We start from the raw sequence: 20081 nt of genomic DNA on the forward strand, positions 1-20081 counted from the left end.
GTGGGTGTGTGTGTGTGTGTGTGTGTGTGTGTGTGTGTGTGAGACTCTCTCTACACTCCCTGAATACAACTTTCTTGGTATGCAAAGATTTTTAAACACAACGCTTTGTGAGTCCCTAAAGAAGATTTGGTTTCACTTTCAGGTGGTGAGCATTAGATGTGGACAAGTTGGCTCCTGAAAGAGGAAGCAGGGTAGGACATGGACATATAAGGAGATGCTTCCTCAGTCCTGCATGAGACTACCTTATCACACACAGTCGACTTGGAGAAGCTTGAAAGTGATGGGAGTATCTTCAATAATCATAATGCTACATATTCAAGGTAGGCTGTGTGCTCTGCTTATTTTTAAAGTACAGTACATTGGTTTAAACTGTTAATCAAAACACAATAACCCAACATTAACACTTTCTTTTGATTGACAGCTGTGGTCAGTTTGAAAACCAATGCTCTAATTCAGGGGTGTATAACTCTGGTCCTCAAGGGCCCCTGTCCAGCATGATTTAGATGGCTTACATCTCCAACATTCCTGATTCAAATGATTAGCTCATCAGCAAGCTCTTAAGAGCCTGATAACCATCCGGGAAGGTCAACGCATTGTACTTAGATGTAACTACTGTATGCTCATGACAAGCAAAGTAAAGCACAGTTCTTCAGCCCAATTGAAGACAACATGCTTTCCAAATACCTGATATCAACGGAACCATACAATACCTTGGTGTAAGGAGGAAGGTTTTCTCTTTTGGCTCACACCAGTGCAGGGTTTTTCATTGTCAGGATGGATAAATTCCTCCCAAACGACAGTGGCATGTACATGTGTGGTGTCCATGGTTACCTTAACTCAAGTCATTACAATTTCATACAACTAAATGTTTCCACATTTAAAGTATACCGTAGGGCTGCCCGATTGACCAGTGGTTAGCGCGTCAACCTCAGTGCAGAGGTACAGGATTCAATTCCAGCTCTGGCTTCCCTGTGTGAAGTTTGCATGTTCTCCCCGGGCCTGCGTGGGTTTTCTCCGGATACTCCGGTTTCCTCCCACATTCCAAAAACATGCATGGCAGGCTGGGATTGAACACTCGAAATTGTCCCAAGGTGTGAGCGTCAGCACGGATGGTTGTTCGTTTGTGTGTGCCCTGCGATTGTCTGGCAACCGGTTCAGGGTGTCTGCCCGAAGACAGCTGGGATAGGCTCCAGCAACCCCGCGACCTTTGTGAGGATAAGCGGATCGGAAAATAGATAAATGAATGGATGAATGAATGAATTATACAGTGTGTTATGTCCCATTTACTGGTGAGTAAAAGTGTGAAAAGCAGGTACAGTAATGGAAAACAGATCTCCAACAATCTTGCACCTAGGTGGATGTGTTTGTCCGACCACATTGTGGCAAATGTCAGTTTCAGCAGCAAGCAGTGTCAGTTTTTACAAGAATAAGGCAGTAGATACCATAGAAGCTACATGCATATGACAATTATCTCTCTCATATGACACTTAACTCTTAGCCCAAGCACCTCTGTATGTAGTTGTTCTTTAATTTTAATTTGATGTTTGGTGTATTTTTCTTTTCTAGTAAACGGAACATTGGCCACTCCAAAAAACATCATTGTGGAGAGTAAGTAAGAGACATAACACAGCTAGTGCTATCATTGGAGTAAAATACTACTCAGCCTCAAGGTACACTGTATGTAAACGTCTTCAATTTTCACTGACAGGAGAATCATTTGATTATTTTTTTGCTATTGTTACGCATCAAGTTATTATTTATTTTGTTTGGAAGCAAGAAGCAAGAAATTGAAATTCACCACACTACAATGAAGTTTGATTTGGGCAGACTAACTAAAATTTACCGTATGCATGAATGCAAGGCTCGAAATAAAAATGCGGATTTTGCGACTAATATGAACACATAGACTTGTAGAGTGGCCACTCGCCTGGTCCAAGAAGCCACAAACATTTTTTATGACACTATGTCTGGTAATATAGCACAGTGAACGACAAGAATAACTCTCACATTATATTGTCATATTTTTTTTATTGTTAATATGTCCCTGGAATTAACTCGCAAAAAATAAATAAATAAATAAAACCATAAAATATGATCCCCCGCAAAAAAATAAATAAATAAATAAATAAAACCATAAAATATGATCCTCTATGTTACGAAGTTGCTCCTCAAATGATGTCACTGGTGATCAGAAATGCTCCTCAGAGGAGAAAGTTATTTCGAGCCTTGGAATGAGTCCTGCCGAAAGATGAGTTGTCGTCTTTCTTTCTTGCAGAGGCTAACCCAATGCTGTTTGTGGCTGCAGTGGTGTGTACAGTTGCCATATGTGCGTGTCTATATACACTCATTTTGCTGGTGACTATGAAACCCCAGCGGATCATCCCACAACAGAATAGAGAGGTTTGTTCACAGTGAAACACGCATCGCTTGGTATTATCTTGAATCGAATTTAATTAAAATAGAGGTCTCCAAAATCAGAACCGAGAGTCTTGAAAAATTCTGATTGGTCTCCTGCATATTCCAACAAAAATATACATCATATCATGCAGTGTTATTTTTTTCAGTAAAACAATCATCTAAATTTTTAAGATTTTCTTTTTCCATTTAAATTGTCAGTATGTGTAATGGTGCAAGGTATTGCACAATTTTGATGTTAAAAAAAATGTCAGAAGAAAGCAGGCAATTTTCTTTGAGTATATCACACGCATAGAAAGAATTTGCTTTGCTTTGTCACCGATAACAACAACATAAGATTAGGCTTTTTTTTCTTTAAATATCTGTAACCGCCTGGCATGTCATATGTTGACCTGCGGTATAACAAATTGGTTTTACCATGTTTGTTAAATATCAGGTCAAGCGGGCCATATGTTGCCCTCATTGAAAAAAATGTTTTGACATCCCTGCTCTAAAATGTGTGCCCATCAAACAGATGTCATCTGACTATGAGACCATGATGCCTGCTGTTATAAGTGAGGGTCACTTTGGGGACCCAAGTCCGGAGTGTATCGCTCATTCGGATGCACCAAAAGATCTCACGGAGGAGAATCAAGAGTCCGGAGGCCGTCTCAGCACCAGTGAATACCTCGACTTAGATCTCAGCCAAGTGGAGGAGCATGTCTATTATAATCTCCATGAAAAGAAAATCCCAAAACAGAAACACTTGGGCACTGCAGACTGCTAATCTCTGGGTTTAGGAGTTTGAGAAGAAAATGCAAATCCAAAATCATCTCTTAAATTAAATCCTCCACCACGGAGTTTTCATTGTGGACTTTGTGGATGATTTCAACGATGACATTGTGATTGCTGTATTGTTTCGTTTGCCGATTTTTGCTTATTTGATGGTTGGTACACCCTACACAGCCCATTTGACTGCTGTGATGGAAAATTGTACACAATCGTAAATTGATTTCTCTACATTCTTTACTGTGTCATGTTTGTGACTCGCTTCATACCGTCCAATGACTGATTAGAAAGTTGAGAATGTTTGTGGTTTGGGGGTGAGTTCCTAAATGATCTAGTCAGAGGATGACATTTGTGGGCGAAAAGAAAACGCTGGTATTCAAATGGCATAGTTCCATTTTTAGTGAAGGTAATGGGGCGTGACTTACTAAAAAGTCTTGTTTTAAAGTTACCGGTAATCCGCAGCAATTCACCTGCAATGTAGACTTGCAGAAGTGAAAGTTCTCTGTTCTCTTTCCCATATGACATGTGTTGAGTACAGTCAAAAGGTTGGCTTGTGAAAACAGGTCTAGTCATTGACACACACACACACACACACACACACAGACACACACACACACACACACACACACACACACACACACACACACACACACACACACACACGCACACACATTTACTCAGCTTCTAATCCGATTGCTCGAAATGCCTTCCCAAACCTGCTAACAGCCCTGTAGTGTCATCGTTTCATCATAAGTGCTTTGAAAAGTTGTCATAATCCTAAATTGATTGAGGGACATATTCTCCCGTTCGCGCTGAAGCCATTTTTTTGCACACTTGCAGGCTTCGGCAATTCTCCCATCCAGACTTCTGACACACCCACAACGTGTAAACTGGAAATTTGTGGATTACCATCAAAGAGGCGTATTTCGGTGAAGTCATGGCCCTACTTTCTGGATGCAATCAATGGCTCATTCGTTCAAATCATACCAAAAAAGTACAAAGACAATAAAAAGTTAATTCTTCACAATTTTAAAAGTTACTTAAGGTTTGTTCCTGCTTGTATTTTGCGTGTGTGTGTGTGTGTGTGTGTGTGTGTGTGTGTGTGTGTGTGTGTGTGTGTGTGTGTGTGTGTGTGTGTGTGATTGGTATAAGGGTGCATCTGATTTCATGAAACCATGACTGTGGATGCTTTGATGCAATTTCAACAATTACTTCTACACCTTGTTGTTTGCTTGCCATGCTGTGAAAGTAACGATTTTATTGACAAATAACAGTAACCATTGAATGTTCCTTATTTAAAACACATTATATGCATTCAGATTAATTTTACATGTATTTTTAAAATATGATGAAAATATCTGTAACACAAATGTGACAGACTGTCAAGATCTCTATGGAATATTGCGTCCATGTGATAATGGCAGCAAAATCAGAGCGATGAAAATGTTTCCCAAGGTATAGGAGTGGCTGGAGTGGCTAGTTTATCTCTTAACAAGGAATCTTGACAACAAACAAGTCACTTGATTATCATTGTCAGCACTCAGGAAGGACAAACATACAAAATCCCAATCCATTCAAGATTTTCCGGATCTGGCTGGCTGAGTGGAAGATGCGGCAAACAAGAAAGGATTCTGCTCATGGGCCACCGCCTGATTGAATGTAGTGCAGCCTTACTGATGAATTTCCCTCAACCTGTGTACAAACAAATCGGAGAAATCTTTGAGTAAACATTGTGAAAAGTGTTTTGCTTTTTGAGTCACACTCACGTTGCTTTGTTTGTGCCTGGTCTGTTCTGTTCTGAGCTTCTGAAAGAATGAAGTGGCAAGGCTGAGCATATGTGTGATGCTGTTTTGCCGTGTGTTAAACTTGTTTGGGGGCCTCACCTGCGCTTCTTCTCCAGTTTCCATAGAATATCAGCGGGATGACCGCACAAACCAGAAGAGCCAAGCTCACGGATACAATGATGACCACAGTGGTGTCTGTGAACATTACAAAGGTCGGCAAGAATGCAGTTTCAGACAAACCAAAAAAAAATGTAGTTGTAAGTTATGCAAAACATTCGAAAAGTATCATCACTGTGGCTGGACAAAGTCTGCTCACATGAAGAACCCCCAAAAATAGATCCATCCATCTAATTTCTGTCCCACGTTTGTGTGTGTGCGCGTGTGCGTGTGCATGTGCGTGTGCGTGCGCGTGTGCATATATATATATATATATATATATATATACCACACACGTTAAAGTGTTGTTTGAGTTGTTTTAAGTGTATTTGAGCCTAGTATTCAAGTGTTTAAAAAATGTAGTGGAATTTCAAAAATTTCTTTTGGAGTAGTCCATTTACTTCACATCGATTGGGGAATTTCAAAATAAATGTGATTGGACAACATTTTTTTTCCTGGTAGTCAGGAGGATATATAGCCCTCCATGCTGCCTTTCCTTCGAACAAAATTTGACCATAAGTCAAAAAATAAAATAAGTCAAAATAATTTACAATGTGATTTAAAATGGATAAAACTGGATTCTTTTATATTTCTATCCTTTACAACAACATTGTTTTCTCTGTGAATATGTCTCTATAGGATGGTACACTCATGGAAAGACATATCAGTAGCCAGCTAAAATTAATTCACCAAAGTTTTATTGCTACACCCGATCTTATTTTAGTGACCATTTTGACCTTCTTCAGTTACTAGTCAGAGACATGATGCCGTTGAATGACTTGCTCGGGAACTGAAAATAATCTCTCCATTTTTGACCGCTTATTCGATTTAAGTTCATGAGGGAGCTGGAGCCTGTTCTAGTTAAATTAGGGTGAGAGGCGGGGAACTCGGGCCTTCATAAACTGACAATTTGCTCTTACGCTCGCACGCATGGGCAATTCACATATTTAGGTCGCTTATCATGCATGTTTGTGGAATGTTTGGTACACCCATGAAAGCAAGGGGGGCAACATACAAACATGCTAAGAGTATGTAATTTTAGTTCATCTTAGTTTTATTTACTCGTTATATTTGATCTCAACATATATTCATAGTTGCACTCTGTTGAGCTGTGGGTTTGAGATCGTGTTTTGTTTCATCTCTACTTTGCACTGTAGTTTATGGCATTCACTGGAGTTATCTGAACCCTGTTTAAAATTGGGAATATTTTCTATTCAGAAAAGTGAGTTTTCGACTTCAATGCGTCTCTTCCATCGTGTTTGCTGAAATTGACTCTTAAGATTATGTTTCTGATGAATATTAAAAACAGATATTGTGTTATTTTCAAGGTAAGTTACATACCTCAAGTGCGTGAACTTGCACAAAAAAACATTATTCCTGACCCATCTGTCCATTATGAGATGTATGTTGTTGTTGGAGGAACTTATGATTAGAACCTGATAGTTTGGTTGTCGTTCTCTGGTTGGTCTCCTCCTTGGTGATGGACGTTGTTGATGCTGCTGGCAATCTCACAGTGCTGGATGGAATGTTTTCTGTAAGTGTCTGCAGACTCCCAGAGGGGGGAGATCCAGGAGGGAGTGCTAACACTTTAAGACAACAAATACATGTTTTTATTGTGTGGGCTTATTGCCTCACAGGTTTTAAGAAAAAAGCCAATGGGCTTTATTTTACACTCCCATACAACAAAAAACAAGTCATATCCTCTGGTTAGTATAATTTGAAAGGATCTTGTACTCAGTCATTTGACGACATTCAACTAAAGTAAGAATGTACAGTAATTTTGATTCACGGATTCTTTGAAAATCAAATCAACAAGTATCTTCATCTGGTTTGAGAAGTTCTCAAAAAGGACAAATAATTGGTGAATAAAGTCTCCCCGCCCGCCACCCGCCATCTTTTTCAAAAACCATTCAGCATGTGCATTAAGTCTCTTGATATTTTTCGAACCTTTGAATGCCTCTTTTATGACTACTTACAATAATTTGAGTCAACCCATAAAATGTTTTTATTGTTTTGTTTGGCGTTATGCTTTTGTCTGTTTATTAAATTACACTTCAATGTTACCATCGTGTAAATAAAGCACTGGTTGCCTGCGGCTAATTTCATTTTTGTCAGGTTAGTTCTCATTGATTAAATGGCGGGAGAATCACAACAACGATATAATTTAAGACCCTGTCTTTGCATGCTTGTTATACATGAAAGCTACAACCGCTGCTTTGACCAGCTTTATTAAACAAGACCAAGGCTGGGCAACTCCAGGCCAAGAGAGCCGCATTCCTGCTTATTATAGAAGTTTCCCCTCTTCCAACATATCTGATTCTAATGACCAGGATTGGGTTGTTGGAAGAGAGAAACTTCTGATACAAATAGGACTGTGGCTCTCTAGAATCAGAGTTGCCTACCCCTCACATACATAGAACCAATTTTTAGTCGTTTTCACTTTTGATCTCACTATGAACGAGCACTCCTCAATGCTGAAGTCAATCTCACTGATGGATCTCATAATTATAATACATCGTTACAATTTATCACTCCAGAATAGATGCAAATAAATCTGACGGGAAATGACTTAGAAAATGTCTATACGTTGTTGAACAATCACACAATATTTGGAATAAAATAACAATAACATAAACAAAACCAATTTATGCCATTTATTGTGACCAAAACGTTTATATGAGACTAAATTCAGAACTCACCAGAGAGGCAGCAAAACAGGACAACATGAAGAACGTCCATCCTTGAGACCAAGAAGTCTACTGCTTCTCATTAGTCGCCTGCTTAAGTAATACCATGTAACATGAGTGCCCTACAGAAAAGCTACAAAGAATTCATTGTGTTTTGTATTCGGTGGAGTTGAAGACAAAGAATATACAGTCGGATCAGTCAGATTGCCGATTCCTCTTCCTCTTCCCTTATCTGATGCTCAGTCTGCCTACGACTACCTTCCAGCCTCAACATGAATGTCTGCAAGTGTTGTTTCTGCAGAGGGATGTTTATCTTGGTGCCTGACCAACACAAAATGCTGGGAGGCCTGAAACGGAAATCTGCTGACTGTGTCACGGGTATCAGTTGTTATTCTTGGTAAATAAAGTTACATACATGTTCTTTGTGACTATCCAAACAAAGTCACTCACAGATTTATTGTATCATGCTTACCGGTATACAACAAGCAACAGCTTGTATTGGTTCAGTTGCCACCTGTCATCGGCTGCCAACGGTTCACATTGTTGACTGTAGTATGAATTTAGAGCACAGTGACAGTCAAGAACAGGACCTGGGACTGGAAACCCCTTAAATGTTCTGTGAACCAGGGGCGATTCTAGGTTTGTGGGGTATGTGAGGGTTGGGATCGGTGATGGCACTTAGCAGGAAATGTGTCCGACAAGTCTACGGGTAAGCTTGTGAGTAAACCAAATCCACGGGGTTTTTTGATGAGCCACAACAAAGGAGTATATACAGTCCTGTGAAATAGTATTTGCCCCTTTACTGATTTCTGTGTTCTTTGCCTATTTATCACATAGAAAGGTTTCATCTAAGTGCCAATTTATTAAGGCACAAAAAAAAAAAAATCCAAAACTACCTGTCCCTGACAAGCGAGCGACAATGCAAGATTAGGCCTTGAGTGATTGAGCAGTGTTTTTGTATTTTGAAAATGACTGGCGGGGACTTATTCACATTACATAATGCTCAGTTCAGTAACCTCAACAATTAAATGTACAAATTGAAAATTGTAATGTACAATATGTGTATTTACGATAAATTACTTGCCTCATGTTTTAGTGCATACCAAACATGCACCCATCCATTTCCCGATCCGCTTTATCCTCACAAGGTTCGCGGGGTGTGCCGGAGCCTATCCTAGTTGTCTTCGGGCAGTAGGCGGGGGACACCCTGAAGTGGTTGCCAGCCAATCACAAGGCACACATAGACAACAACCATCAGCTCACACCAAGGGACAATGTAGAGTGTTCCATTAACCTGCCACATGTTTTTGGAATATGGGAGGAAACCGGAGTACCCGGAGAAAACCCACGCAGGCACGGGGAGAACATGCACACTTCACGCAGCAAGGCCGGAGCCGGAATTGAACCCTGCACCTCTGCACTGTGAGGCTGACGCGATAACCAGTCGATCACCAGGCCGTCCATTTTAATGCATACCGAAACAGAAAAAGCACAACTCTGGTTGGAGTGAACAGTCAGTGAGTCAATGTCATTCAGTCACTATTACTAATCATAGGAGGGAATTACGTTACATAAAACTTCAAATTCCTTTTAAAAAACATGTGCAAAATATTTATGGCATTGTCATAAGTAATATATACTGTATTTAAGAACAACTTCTTAATGTAACCCATCTTGAATAAGAAAGCCATCTGATGAATCGAGTGTTTTCACAATTTAAGTAGAAGTTGCAGTTGTTGTCATTTTCAACTCAACTCAACTCCTAGATGCTCGTTTTAACCAACTGACTGACTTCAGTTTGTCCTGTGGGTTCAGTCAATCATGATTCTGAGACAAACGTGCAGATATTTGCCCTACCTTTTAAAGTATCCTGTTTGAGCCCGCGCATGTGTATTCCTGACTGCACTGCAATGGCTGAAAGGTCTCACATTTGAGTCCAAGATATCATCATACAGCTCACTTGCCAAGTCGACAGATCAGTAAACACAGTACAAGCAATTAAATCCTCTCACTTTTTATTGCTGTTAACACAATGCCTTAGCTCCAGTCCCCTTATACACAAATATTTCTGCAAAATAGAATCTGATTCATAAAATGCAACAGTCAAAGGATAGGCTTTTTTTTTTACATTCTAGCCTATAATATCTTACATTTTCCAATGAGGCATTTACAATATGGGTCACTAGGTATTATGTCCCATATCTATGGTGTAACAACAGTACACAACATTATATGCCATGTGGTGCTATACAAAAAATAAAACAGAATTGGCAGCTTAAGGAAGGGCAGGGTGGGTCGGTGTGTGGGGCTGTGGGGCTTGAGTCCACTTTGGCGTGTTTACGACCGAGGTAGAACCTGGGCGATGGTGTCCCTGGCGCTTTGACTGAGCCTTTCGGGGAACTTGACCTCATATTCCACAATCAGATCACCTCGACGATCAGGGCGCTTGGGATACGGTAGCCCCTCACCGCTGATGCGTCTCTTCATCCCGGGCTGCACCACATCCGTTGATGTCACTGTGACGACTCGGCCTTCCAGTGTCGGTGCGTTGACCGTGCAGCCACATAAGGCCTGATGGCAGAAGAAACATCCAAGTGAGTTCCACATCAAGAAAAAAACATTCCTCATTTGGATATTTCCAGCACATTGAAAAGGTATACTGATTTTGAACTTACATCTCTTAGTGAAATCCTGGCTGTGTAAACAATGTCAGAGTTGTCACGCTTGAACAAAGCATGCGGTTTGTCCTTTAACACAAAGACCACATCAGCTGGAATGTTTGTTGGGGTTTCATCCCCCTCCTTGGGAAATGTGATTTTAGTGCCTTCCTTCCATCCCTTCTTTATCTGCACCTCCAGGATTTTCTCCTCTCTTCTTAGCGTTCGCCCGTCAGGATTCACCCTTTTGCGAGAAATCTTCATTTTCTTTGTGCAACCAGACAGCACTTCTTCCAAGGTCACCCGCAGCTCATGCACCAAAGGGGGGTCTTGTTGTTTCTTCACAACACTACTGTGACCGCCAAACCCTCCCAAACCAGAGCTGAAGGAGCGGGGGAAACCGCCGCCACCCATTCCAAAGCGGGCAAACGCATCATCAGTGTCCATATCCTCATCCATGCCGCCATTGCGGCCGCCAAAGAATTGCTCAAAAGGATTTCGTCCTCCGAAAAACTCTGAAAAGATGACGTGTGGGTCACCCTGAAAGGTGTAGCTGAAGTTGCCTGGACCACCGCCACCACCTGAGGGTCCGCCTCCTTTCAGACCTGAGTGAAGGGGGGGGGGGGGTAAACACAGATATGAATGGTAAAATTAATGTACCGCTGAAAAAAAAAATCTGTTGTTTTGTGCTACCTAACAATGCATGTTTTTTCTCAAATATATTATTGTCTGTTGTAATTCTCACATCATAAATCTGGTGCCTGTAAACAAACTGATTGCAGACATCTAAGTCACAAGAAGTAAATAAAAACAATTTAATACTGGAAAAATATCTAATTTTTCATACTAAAAATAGAAATGAATGGCTTGTTGTGTTCCAGAATTGCACTAAATGGTGACGATAAAGTATAATCTTTCAATCTGAAGAAAGCATGAGTCTGATGACACATATTTGTGTTATGTCCTTCAGCGGGAAAATCATAATGTTTTTGCAAAAGAACAACTGGAAGGTCAATCCTGGAGATCTGAACGTTCTCACAAACTTAACAGTGGCATTCTTAACAGTGGCATGCTTCAAAAATAAATTCACTTGTATGTGAGCTTATATAAATTGACACAAATCATTTGTATCGTCAAAAATGAAAAAAAAAAGAAAATATCACTTTTTTCAGGCAATAAGTCACACTTTCTTCGAGGAAAAGCAGCCAAAATCCTCCACTTTAGGCAGTTAGTGAATACTTTTGGTGAATCAGAAGGTGGCACCAAAAGCATCAGCCAGATCAAAGTATAAGAAATGGAAAAACAAGTAGCAGTAATACATTATTGCAGGTAGCAACATTCTTTAGCATGCATACGTTAATGCACCAAGAGTATTTACTGTTCCAGGTCTCATTTTGTTTGGGGGGTGGGATAATAAATTAATAAATACCGCCCCCCCCCCAAAAGACTACTTCGGAGTTGACTGAAAAACGCAATGCTTTGTCAACTTCTGCTACAAGTACAAAAATTAAGGACTTGGCATTTGCCATTTTCTGATTCACTTGTCCTCAATTTTAAGATACTTTTCATCTTCTTCATCCTTTTCATCCTCTTATTGTCTGTTGTCTGTTTATGAGGGAGGAAATTTCATCACATCTTTATTGTCACGTGTGCTGTATGTGTAACATACAGCACACGTGACAATAAAGTTGTACTGTACTTGATACTTGATTTGACTTGATCTTCTAGGCCACTCCTCTCGGCTGACGTACAAGGAGCCGACCAATCGTTTCCAGTTTGGCTGTGTGTCGAATTATTTTGTATAATTTTCTCTTCAGACACTTATTAATCTGCCTGCTGCGTTGCTGTCAAAAGTTGGATATGCTCCACTTGAACGAGATCCCACCTAAACCTCTGTAAGTGTACTCACTCATCCAAACCCTTAATTGCGTCTTTCACGATAACGTGGTTAGCTTTGCAATTAGCAGCTAGCTGCTGCAGCGTCTCGATGCAGATGACATAAGCATCCCAGCGAAGCTTTATGGGACGGTCTCCGTGGGAAAAAAAAACAAACAAAAAAAAAACTTGTTATAAGTTGTTGTTGTTTTTTTTTTTACATTCTGTGCTGATGAGGCTCAAAATGCAAACTGCTATGGTTATGTAGTTTAAGGAGTACCCGGCATGCCTTAGGGGACTTTTTTTTGTAAATAGTTAATAATAATTACGGGTTTGTTGTTGTTAATGTATTCTTTCCCAAAGTACTGTAGTAGTAGTCATTATTGCATTCACTCACCTCGTTATTTATTAATTTTCATTAGCCATTAGATTTAATTATGCCCCGTATCTTTGTAATGTAGGATGACTGTACAGTACAGTAGTACAGTATATGATTCACTTCCCTACAACGATAGTTGTTTAGTCTGCCACCTGGTGGCAGCTGTACGGCATAAGATTCAAAGTTTACGCCTAACGTTCTTATAACAGGCACTTTCCTCCAAATGACAAATTACGATAGACGCAATAGTAGACAAGTGAAAGGACAGAATGATTTCTATCGTCTTCACGATAGAAATTGTCATATTGCCCAGCTGTAAGAAAAACTGTGACTCAATATATGTTGACTGTTTATGAACGTTGCTTGTTGCTTTGTTGAAAAATAGTCACTAGAAGGGTCGGGATAGTTGCTAAGTGATTTGGCAAAATTGATGATATTTTAGTAAATTACCTCTCTATTGGCAGGCATGTTGTTCGTGCTTTGAACTATGCGAGTTGATTACAAAAATATCAAAAAACTGTCTTGATAAATTAACACAATTAAGTTGAAAAAAAATTCTGAACCCTGTAATCGAGATTTGGCTCTGATTGAGTCAGTTAAGACTCAAAGAGCAGAAAGAAGAGCGAAGGTTAAAATTCAGGTGGGACATTGGATGTTTTGTATGCTTACTGCCTGACCACAGGACACCATTAAGCAAGGCAACAAGACTTACTTCAAATAAAATAACAACATAAATAAAATCACGCGTTAAAAGTGTTTATGATAGATAAGATAAATTATGTAATATTTAAAATTGGGAGAAAGTTTGACCCATTCCACAGAGACCTTGCTGTGTATTCCGTTACCATGGTAACAATACGTGGGCCAGCGAACACGTTTCTCCAGTCATAAATACAAAAGGAACGCGTACAGTAAAAATCTATTACAATTACTGTGCTGACGTATTCTACTATGTGCATTTATGGCCCACATTCACGTCTAATCTAGAGGACTCGATTTGCCATCCCAAGTATTAAACAGTGTGACGCTTGATTTAAATTTGGAAGACACGTCACTTCCATCTTATTTGTATCCATCTGTTAATTCGTACAAGTCTGATAACACAACTAAGAACTAGCAGCGGAGTCGCTGCTTTTTAAGAGGTTTGCTTTTATATCCCGGCCCAGACAACAAAGTTCGACGACTAAACTTAAATCGAGTGTGCCCTATTAGGAACGCGTTCCATTAGGCACACGTACCAAACTACGTCCGTGTGTTGCTACCATCAAAAGTGGCCCACCAAAAAAATTACAGCGTCGCTATTTCAAATAAACAAAATGAAAATCTTACCCTCTTCCCCAAAGCGGTCGTAAATGTCCTTTTTCTTTGGGTCGCTCAGAACATCGTAAGCTTCGGCGATTTCCTTAAATTTCTCCTCGGCTCCCGGCGACTTGTTCTTGTCTGGGTGGTAACGCAGAGCTTGCTTACGATAAGCTTTCTTGATGTCGTCCTCAGAGGCGTCTTTTTTAATTCCCAAAATGTCGTAGTAGTCTTTCCCCATTCTGCCCGCCCAACCGGCAGCCAGTCAGTCGTTTGAATGCAAAACTGTCGGAAGAGCCTTGAGTCCTCGTTCAATGCCCGGTTTCAAATCTGCGACACGCCCGAGACAGTGTGAATATAAACCGTATGGAAACTTCCAGAGATTTCCATAACAAGCCAGTACAATCTCCGCTGTGCAGAATCCAGCGACTGAAATAAACCACGCCCCACTCACGTCAAACAGTGATGCCTTCATGTACAGTCAGAAATATTCCTGTACAGTAAAGCTCCATCCCTTTTTTAGTCTGTCCATAAAACAAACTATTTTTAAAGTAGCATATGGTAGTTCTTATTGCACAGCCATCATAAAACATTATGAGTTGAAAAAGCGATATGAAGACAAATACGCAACACTCTGGAACGGTTGTTCTTTCTCAACCAAACGTCAAAAAGTGCTGACTTGAACATTTGTTTCAGTAAGGTGTGGCCCAGATTTTTGCACACTAGTGAGGTATGAAAATAGTTGTTACTCAAGTTATGAAGCAAGACAGTCCGGTCACTTCTCGATCTTTTTTTTTTTTTTGCGAGGGATAAAACAAACAAACGTTAAATGAAGAAAAACAAATTATTTTTTTCCTTCAGGATCTATGTACCGGGCTTCAGGTTGAGCGCTCTACGCTCTTTTCACGGTTTTGATGAAAAAAAATGGACAGTGTAACGCAAGATGCCTTAATGCAAGATGCCTTTGATGATGATGGCAATTTAATGGTAGCTGTCGTTTAATACATAAAGCAACATATTGTAAGATCATCTTTAAAGGGCATCATTTTTGTTCCTGTATTGTTATCACATTGGATTATCGAGGGTACCTGATGTTGTGACCAGAGCTAGCTCAGGGTATATAAAAAAAACTAAGCACCCATGAAAGGCCCCACAACCACTCAGGGGACCCCTAAGAAGTTAACAGTGAAGAGAGCCCTGAGTACTGTACTGTATTCAGGAAGACGAGAGTAACAAATACAACAAACATGTTTAGAATACGGTATAGGTTTAGATATTTTCCCTCATCATTATATAACTATTAGCTTGACATTGTATTTTTTTTTGTATCAGTATTTTAAAGTTGTACCACTTTTATTTAATAATCACACTAAGTGATTTAATTTGTTGTTGCACTTTAATGTTATTATTGAACTACAAATGATTTCTTCACATTTCTTTTGCAGTGGTACATCAGAAATAAAGTAGGGCCAGTAATAATATTCACTACGCCACTTAATTCTTAATCACTTGAAGATGTATAATTCAATTGGCTCGCTGTTCTTATCGCTGAATGTGTTACCTTAACAGATTAATAAACATATCAGCAGTCAGTTCCTTCAGCAATTAATTTATAATGTGGGTATTAATAGTCAATTATTATCTATATTAGAAGAAAGAGAGGGCTTCAAGATTAAAATTTGCTTCATGCCTGAAAGAGGTGTAGGTGAGCCCTAATTGTGACCAGTGAGCATTGACATCAACGCATGACATACTGCTAGTCTTATAAATTTATATACGTTGGCAGGTTTTGAAATATGTGTACCACTCTGTAAAACACAAACAAACAAGAACATGAATGATCAGGCACAACAAACTGATTACATTTTTCATATAATACAACATTTTTATTTTGATACATAGCAATACAGAAAATTATTAGATCCTTTTATTGTTATTTTCCCTAAAAAAATGCCAACATTTCACAAATTCTGCCGGGGTACGGTCTTCATTTCTGAGTACAAATATAACAGTTCATGTGGACAACGACCTTCCAATTCACCAGAGTCGTATTTACTCGGAAGCGGATGCTGTGGGCGAATTCTTCCGACTAACACTAAGTCTGATTGGCTAATAAGGATCGTTTAGCCCGCCCAATATCCGCTCAGTATTCGGGATATGAGTTCTCTGATTGGAGGTTGCTGCGTCAATCATTTGTGATACCAAGGAAAGGACTGACAAGATGAAGCACTACGAGGTGAGTAGCGACTGAGTCATTCAACTCACAGTGGAGTTTACGTAGATTTGAGCAATTTAATGAGTTGAGAATGTTTTGTGTGACTACATCGCAGTGAACACCCTGTCATTAGCCAATCTTTGGTTATGCAGGAGTTAGCATGGTACAGCACGGCAGTTTACATCGACTGCCTGCTGTGACCGAAGCTTTGTGTTTGAGCGTATTCTGACCTCAGCGTTTTTTATTGATGAGTGTACGCTCTCATCGCTGAACTAGTCGTAGTTAGAAGACTAGTGTGTCGTGTTTCTTTAATCCGCAATCGAACGAAACATATCTGCTATCTGAAGACATCGCGTAACACGCTGCATCACCGCCATCTCTGGCTGGAATGACTCATGGCCCTCTTTGTCATGTTATTACTCAATAATCCACTTGATAAGACAGTCTTGTTGCAACGGTCCCTCTTGGCCCAGGGAAGATTATTCACGTCTCTGCAAATTAAGATGCAATTCACGTGTTTGATCGTGTGGAAAACACAACCAAAACAATGCAAATACCGAAAGAGGGAAAGAAAATGTCTCCTTGAGTTCCAAGGGCCCCACAACCCATCAGACAGGATTGAAGCAGAATGACAGAAACCGACCCGACAAGTGTCTCTTGGCACTGATGGGTTTGTGAACCTGAGTGAGAATTTAACAACAACACATGAATGATACAAGTCCAGGGACCATGTGGACACATCATTAACGATGCTCGGGATAAATTAAATCTGTCAGAAGCAGCACATTTAATAAAGTTTGATGAGTAGAGTGTATTTTTATTTTTTTTTACCCTTAAGGTAAATGAACATGTGCATTAATCTGTCACCTATATGAGTGAGATCCAATGTAGTAGTGATGTCATAAGGATAATAATGTTTAATGCTTTGATTGGCACTGTATTCGTTGAACAATATATTTGTTATTGTGGTCATCGTTAGCAGTAGTGTAGAAGGGCACTGAATTTTACTGAAACGTCTGGTGCTTAATTGTAGCCAAAATATTAGCACATTGATGCAAAGCTCTATCTGGACATGACTAACAATGCAATCTTGTTCCAAAGCTTTTGCTATGGATTGTATTAAATAATATATTAACATTATTTGTCTTTATTATCGTTATTGCTAAACCATTTGTACCATCAAATTTGAAGTACCTCAAACTAGTGTAAATACAACAATATGGATTTGATTTATCGTTAAACTTATGCTCATGCTGATGATATTCATTACTATTAGGCTATGTTCACACTGAAGAGTGTGATGCTCAATTCAGATTATTTGTTTTTTTTGTAAAATCCGACCTTTTTGGAATGTGAACAAGTACATGTTCACATTCCAAAAATAGAAGTGACTTAGAACGTGAACACAATGTGTCCGTGATGTGACATGTATACTTCAGTTGATGGGTAAAAGTTTTAAAAATTGCCAAATTGGTACAGTTTGGATCAGTTTGTTACCCGTCAAAATGCAAAATATTGAATACAGGACTTACTTGGTGGACATGGGGATACACATTAGTTTTTTTTTTTTATCATCATGGAGTTACTTCCTTGCAGGGATGGGTGTATTGATTCAGTGGTAATGATGTATTGATAATCTCACGAGTATCAATTGAATATTGACTATGCTCATAAAGTATTTCTACTAAGGGTGTATTCGGAAATTTCTCCAAGCACGGTCTGCTCATCTCCGACCGTTTGCAAACTCACAGCATTGTTGGAATGTGCCATTTGGTTATTTAGACTAGAGTGCCACACTTTGGGGGTGCCTGGAGTGCGCTCTGGCTGCTCTGACTGTGGACACAGAGCGTCAGAGCCTGAGGCGAGACAAGATGGAAGTTATTCATGAAAGATGCAAGGGTTCTGGGCTGTTGTGGGATTTGAATGGATTTGACAATAAAATCTTGGTAAATTAAAGTAAAGTGACGATGCTCTGCTTCTTGGAACACTTTTATCACAGCAAAGTTGGAGTGTCAGATTGAATTTGTGAATGCACCCTAATTAATAAATTTAATAAAAAGGGAATGTGTCTCACAATTGTTCGAAGAATTTACTACATACAAGCTGTATGACAAATGTGATTATGGTTTGCTACTGTTCCTGAAAACGTGTTCAAATATATGTGAGGTTTTTATTGTATTTAAGAATTGTATTCAAAAAAATTACAACTTAATTCATAATTATTTGAAGAAATTACAAGTACTTTTAAATTGCATTCCTGTAAGGACATTTGTTTGATGAATAATCCTGCTCACCAAAGTTATCGTTCATTTGACAAATTAAAATGTCAAGTTAAATGGGAAATCAACTCAAAGATTTTCTTTACAATAATATATTCAATGTGCCCCCACTTGTCTCAACACGCCATTCTGATTCATCTTTTTGATTTTTCTTTTTTGTGTAGTATGAATTAATCCGAAAAATCCACCTCGTATGTATCTCGCGGGTGGCCATTTTACCACTTGCTTTCGACTGAAAATGACATCACAGTTGCTCAGGACTCAAGTGATGACTGATCACAGCTCACCTGTTTCATGAGTTTGGTCATGTGACGTTTGCTAGCAATTGCTGTAATTGGTCGTAACGTGAGCCCTAAGCAACTGTGATGTCATTTTCAGTCGACAGCGATTGGCAAAATGCTCACCCCCAGAGAGGGATAAAAACAGCTGGATTTCACATTCCACAAATGTAATATTAATCGTAATGCCGCTTTGAGACTAATGGGGGCGCATATAATATATTATTGCAAAGATGTGTTTTAGATGACTTCCCCTCTAAGTAATGTCATTTTTTTTTTTTTTTCATCAACATGTTTTGAACAAAACATATAACAATTGTTAAATGGGCGGTTATTGTCGAGTGCTTAATTAGGACAAAAAAACCCCACACAAAGTATCGGTTTTGGTATTTAGAAAAAAATTGTTATCGGTTTTGGTATTTACAAGTATTCGATATGAAATTGGGTCAACATTGTCTGGTATTGCCCATCACTACTTCCTTGAAACAAAAGCTGGATGAACATTTGCTTGAATGTCTCTGGACGAAAGCAGTCATAGCATTCATTACTTGTTTTTTTCTTTTTCAAATATTTTATTGTGAATCTTTCTCTTCACTAGCGTTTCTGTCCCGTTGTCGTATTGAACACAACTTTATTACCTCTGCTGGTGGAAGCCAATTAGTGCACTCCATTTTGACCCAGTTGATTAGACAAACAATCAATTCCACACATTCTATGCAATACTTGACGATTATCATGACAATCACTAATTTTAAAAACAAAAAAATCCATTTGTTTGTTTTGTAAAATATAACCCAGACTGCACCAGAGGGCCATAAAATCCCTACTTCTCTCTTTTACACTGTAGACCAACTGTGTCTAGTAGTTGCTAAACCCTGCAAATCAACTCCCAACATTCAAACAATAATGATTGGACAATCAGGATCTTACCTTGCAGAGGGATTTGGCAAATTAGAATCTTTGCTTGTGTTTACCGTACCAAGAGCTGTTGAAGTTAAATTCTCCTCGCTTCACCCTCAGCTCATTGTGCTTTAGGCTGACAGGCTGTTACTATTAGCTTGAGCTTTATATAGACAAGGATGAGAGGGCGTGAGGGGTATAAAGTGGCCATGGGTATGCTTGGGTGCTTGGCCTCAAGAACAGTATCATGGGGCCATATGCCCCCCCCCCCTATATTGTCACTTTTCTTCAATATACAGTGGATCCTATCGACCTGTAATTAGTCAAATGAGCAATTTAAGTAATCACCGAAAAGTGTGTGTACTATATATATATATATATATATATAT

The 20081-nt window shown here is 39.3% G+C and overlaps 2 protein-coding genes across 2 annotated transcripts in view; one reads left to right on the forward strand and one right to left on the reverse strand.

Annotated features, from left to right (window-relative positions):
* Positions 1-9802: 9802 nt before the first annotated feature.
* On the reverse strand, positions 9803-14468 carry dnajb1b (DnaJ heat shock protein family (Hsp40) member B1b). Its single transcript, XM_019889505.1, has 3 exons — positions 14051-14468; positions 10486-11072; positions 9803-10381 (listed from the first exon to the last, which is right to left on the reverse strand). Exons 1-3 carry the CDS (start codon positions 14259-14261, stop codon positions 10148-10150), a joined length of 1032 nt encoding a protein of 343 aa, XP_019745064.1. The 5' UTR covers positions 14262-14468; the 3' UTR covers positions 9803-10147.
* Positions 14469-16168: 1700 nt separating this feature from the next.
* tecrb (trans-2,3-enoyl-CoA reductase b) overlaps positions 16169-20081 on the forward strand; it is a 12343-nt gene continuing 8430 nt past the window's right edge. Inside the window, exon 1 of the mRNA XM_019889373.1 lies at positions 16169-16256. Coding sequence (XP_019744932.1) covers positions 16242-16256 — 15 coding nt within the window. The 5' untranslated portion in view covers positions 16169-16241. The remainder of the gene's footprint in view (positions 16257-20081) is intronic.

The sequence above is a fragment of the Hippocampus comes genome, unplaced genomic scaffold (assembly GCF_001891065.2).
Source record: "Hippocampus comes isolate QL1 unplaced genomic scaffold, H_comes_QL1_v1.1 scaffold86, whole genome shotgun sequence".
NCBI lineage: Eukaryota > Metazoa > Chordata > Actinopteri > Syngnathiformes > Syngnathidae > Hippocampus > Hippocampus comes.